The sequence below is a fragment of the Plectropomus leopardus genome, unplaced genomic scaffold (assembly GCF_008729295.1).
Source record: "Plectropomus leopardus isolate mb unplaced genomic scaffold, YSFRI_Pleo_2.0 unplaced_scaffold11062, whole genome shotgun sequence".
In the NCBI taxonomy this organism is placed as follows: Eukaryota; Metazoa; Chordata; class Actinopteri; order Perciformes; family Serranidae; genus Plectropomus; species Plectropomus leopardus.
The window spans coordinates 1-2054 of record NW_024611687.1 but is presented as its reverse complement, the minus strand read 5'-3'; the positions used below and the strand labels follow the sequence as shown (position 1 = coordinate 2054).

General features: G+C 41.0%; 1 protein-coding gene across 1 annotated transcript; it reads left to right on the top strand.

Moving 5' to 3' along the window:
* Positions 1-5: 5 nt before the first annotated feature.
* LOC121963380 (gastrula zinc finger protein XlCGF57.1-like) lies at positions 6-1656 on the top strand (the record flags this gene model as incomplete). The annotated part of the gene is made up of 1 exon (XM_042513666.1): positions 6-1656. A coding segment is annotated over one exon (1452 nt), but the record flags the coding sequence as incomplete, so codon positions are not given.
* Positions 1657-2054: the final 398 nt, after the last annotated feature.

The window sequence follows — 2054 nt, the reverse complement described above, 5'->3', positions numbered from 1 at the left end:
AGCAGCTTGAAGGGCTGGAGGAGGCTGATATCAAGTTCACACTCACTTCTGTCCCTGTGAAGACTGAAGAAGACGATGAAGACAAAGCTCAGTCGTCACAGCTTCATCAAAGACAAACTGAACAGATGGAAACAGAAGCTGATGGAGAGGACTGTGGAGGACCAGAACCAGACAGAAACTCACATCCAGATAGTCCTGTACAGCCAGACACTGAGGACAAGACTGGAGACTTTTCTGAACCAGAGACTGATGACAGCAGAGACTGGGAGGAGACTCAGGAACCTCAGTCAGGTTTAAACTCTCTGAAAAACAGTGAATCACCTGTCAGCGATGAGGAATTTAACACTGGAAACACACCAGTTAGCTCCTCTGAATGTGCCGGAAGCTTCGACCACAAGAAACATCTGCAGGAAGAAACTGAAATCCAAACAGGAGAGAAACCATTTAGTTGTTTAATTTGTGGTAAAACATTTTCTCGAAAGTACTACTTCACAACTCATATGAGACTTCATTCAGGGGAAAAACGGTTCAGCTGCTCAGTTTGCGAAGCAAATTTCAGCTTCAGTAACAGTTTGGTTAAACACATGAGAATCCACACGGGGGAGAAACCATTTAGTTGCTCATATTGTGACAAAAGTTTTACACAAAAGGCAGATCTGAGACGACACATGATTGTTCACACAGGGAAGAAACCATGTAGTTGTTCTGTTTGTGGTAAAAGTTTCACTCAGAAGACGGATTTGAGACGACACATGACCGTCCACACAGGGGAGAAACCGTTTCGGTGTTTAAATTGTGGTAAAACGTTCTCTCAAAAGTACACTTTAACAACTCATATGAGACTTCATACAGAAGGAAAACGCTTGAGTTGCTCAGTTTGTAAAGCAGAGTTTTGTCTCAGTAACAGTTTGGTTAAACATATGAAAATCCATTCAGGGGAGAAACCATTCAGTTGTTCAGTTTGTGGTAAAAGTTTCACGCAGAGTTCAGATATGAGACGACACATGACTGTCCACACAGGAGAGAAACCATATAGTTGTTTAGTATGCAGTAAGACATTCACACAGAAGCATACTCTGAAATTGCACTTGCCCATTCACACAGGGGAGAAACCCTTCAGTTGTTTAGTTTGCGGTAAAACATTCTCCCGAAAGTACCTTTTAACATCTCATATGAGACTTCATTCAGATGGAAAACGGTTCAGCTGCTCAGTTTGTGAGGCAATTTTTAGTTTTCGTAGCAGTTTGGTGAAACACGTGAAAATCCACACCGGGGAGAAACCATACAGCTGTTCGGTCTGTGGCAAAAGTTTTATCCAAAAGACAGATATGAGACGACACATGACTGTCCACACAGGAGAGAAACCGTTCAGCTGCAGCGTTTGTGGAAACAGATTCAGTCGTCTTGGTTCTGTGAAAAGACACAAGTGTGTCGGTGGGAGCGGCAGCAAAAAGTGAAGCTGCAGAGATGATTGTGACATTTTTTACCAGCAGGATTGCAGCACTGAGAGCAAGATTGGTTCAACACTGATCAGCTAACAAAGGATGATACAGACTCCCACATAAGTCTGCAGCTGAGATGAATTTGCGTAATCATTTAAATTTGTGTCATTGGTGTCTGTTACTGAGTCATTTCCTGGGCAGGGTGCCTTTTGATATTACATCTGATCACTGATGAAACTTGTTGTAAATTAAAATTGTTTTAAAAGTATCATTTCTCTGTGCATCACTGAGGTCAACATTCCTGATATATGTATGAAATGATTCAGCTTCCAATAAGAGTTTATTTCTAATTTAGTCAACTCTTCTGCTCCTGAATGGATCTCCAGTTGTGTGTAAAACAGGAGCAGTGGACTCTTAGGTATTCAGCTTTGTTTTGTCTGAATCACAAATCTTCTAGACAAACTTTGACTGGAGACAGTTGAACAGCTGAGGTGTTTGGTTTTCCAGATGTCACTTGGTTACATGTTTATTAACAAATGTTTGAGGCCCAAAGAGGTAAAGACCAGATTTGTCACTAATAAAGTTGTCAAAAATTTTAAATGAAAAAAAAAA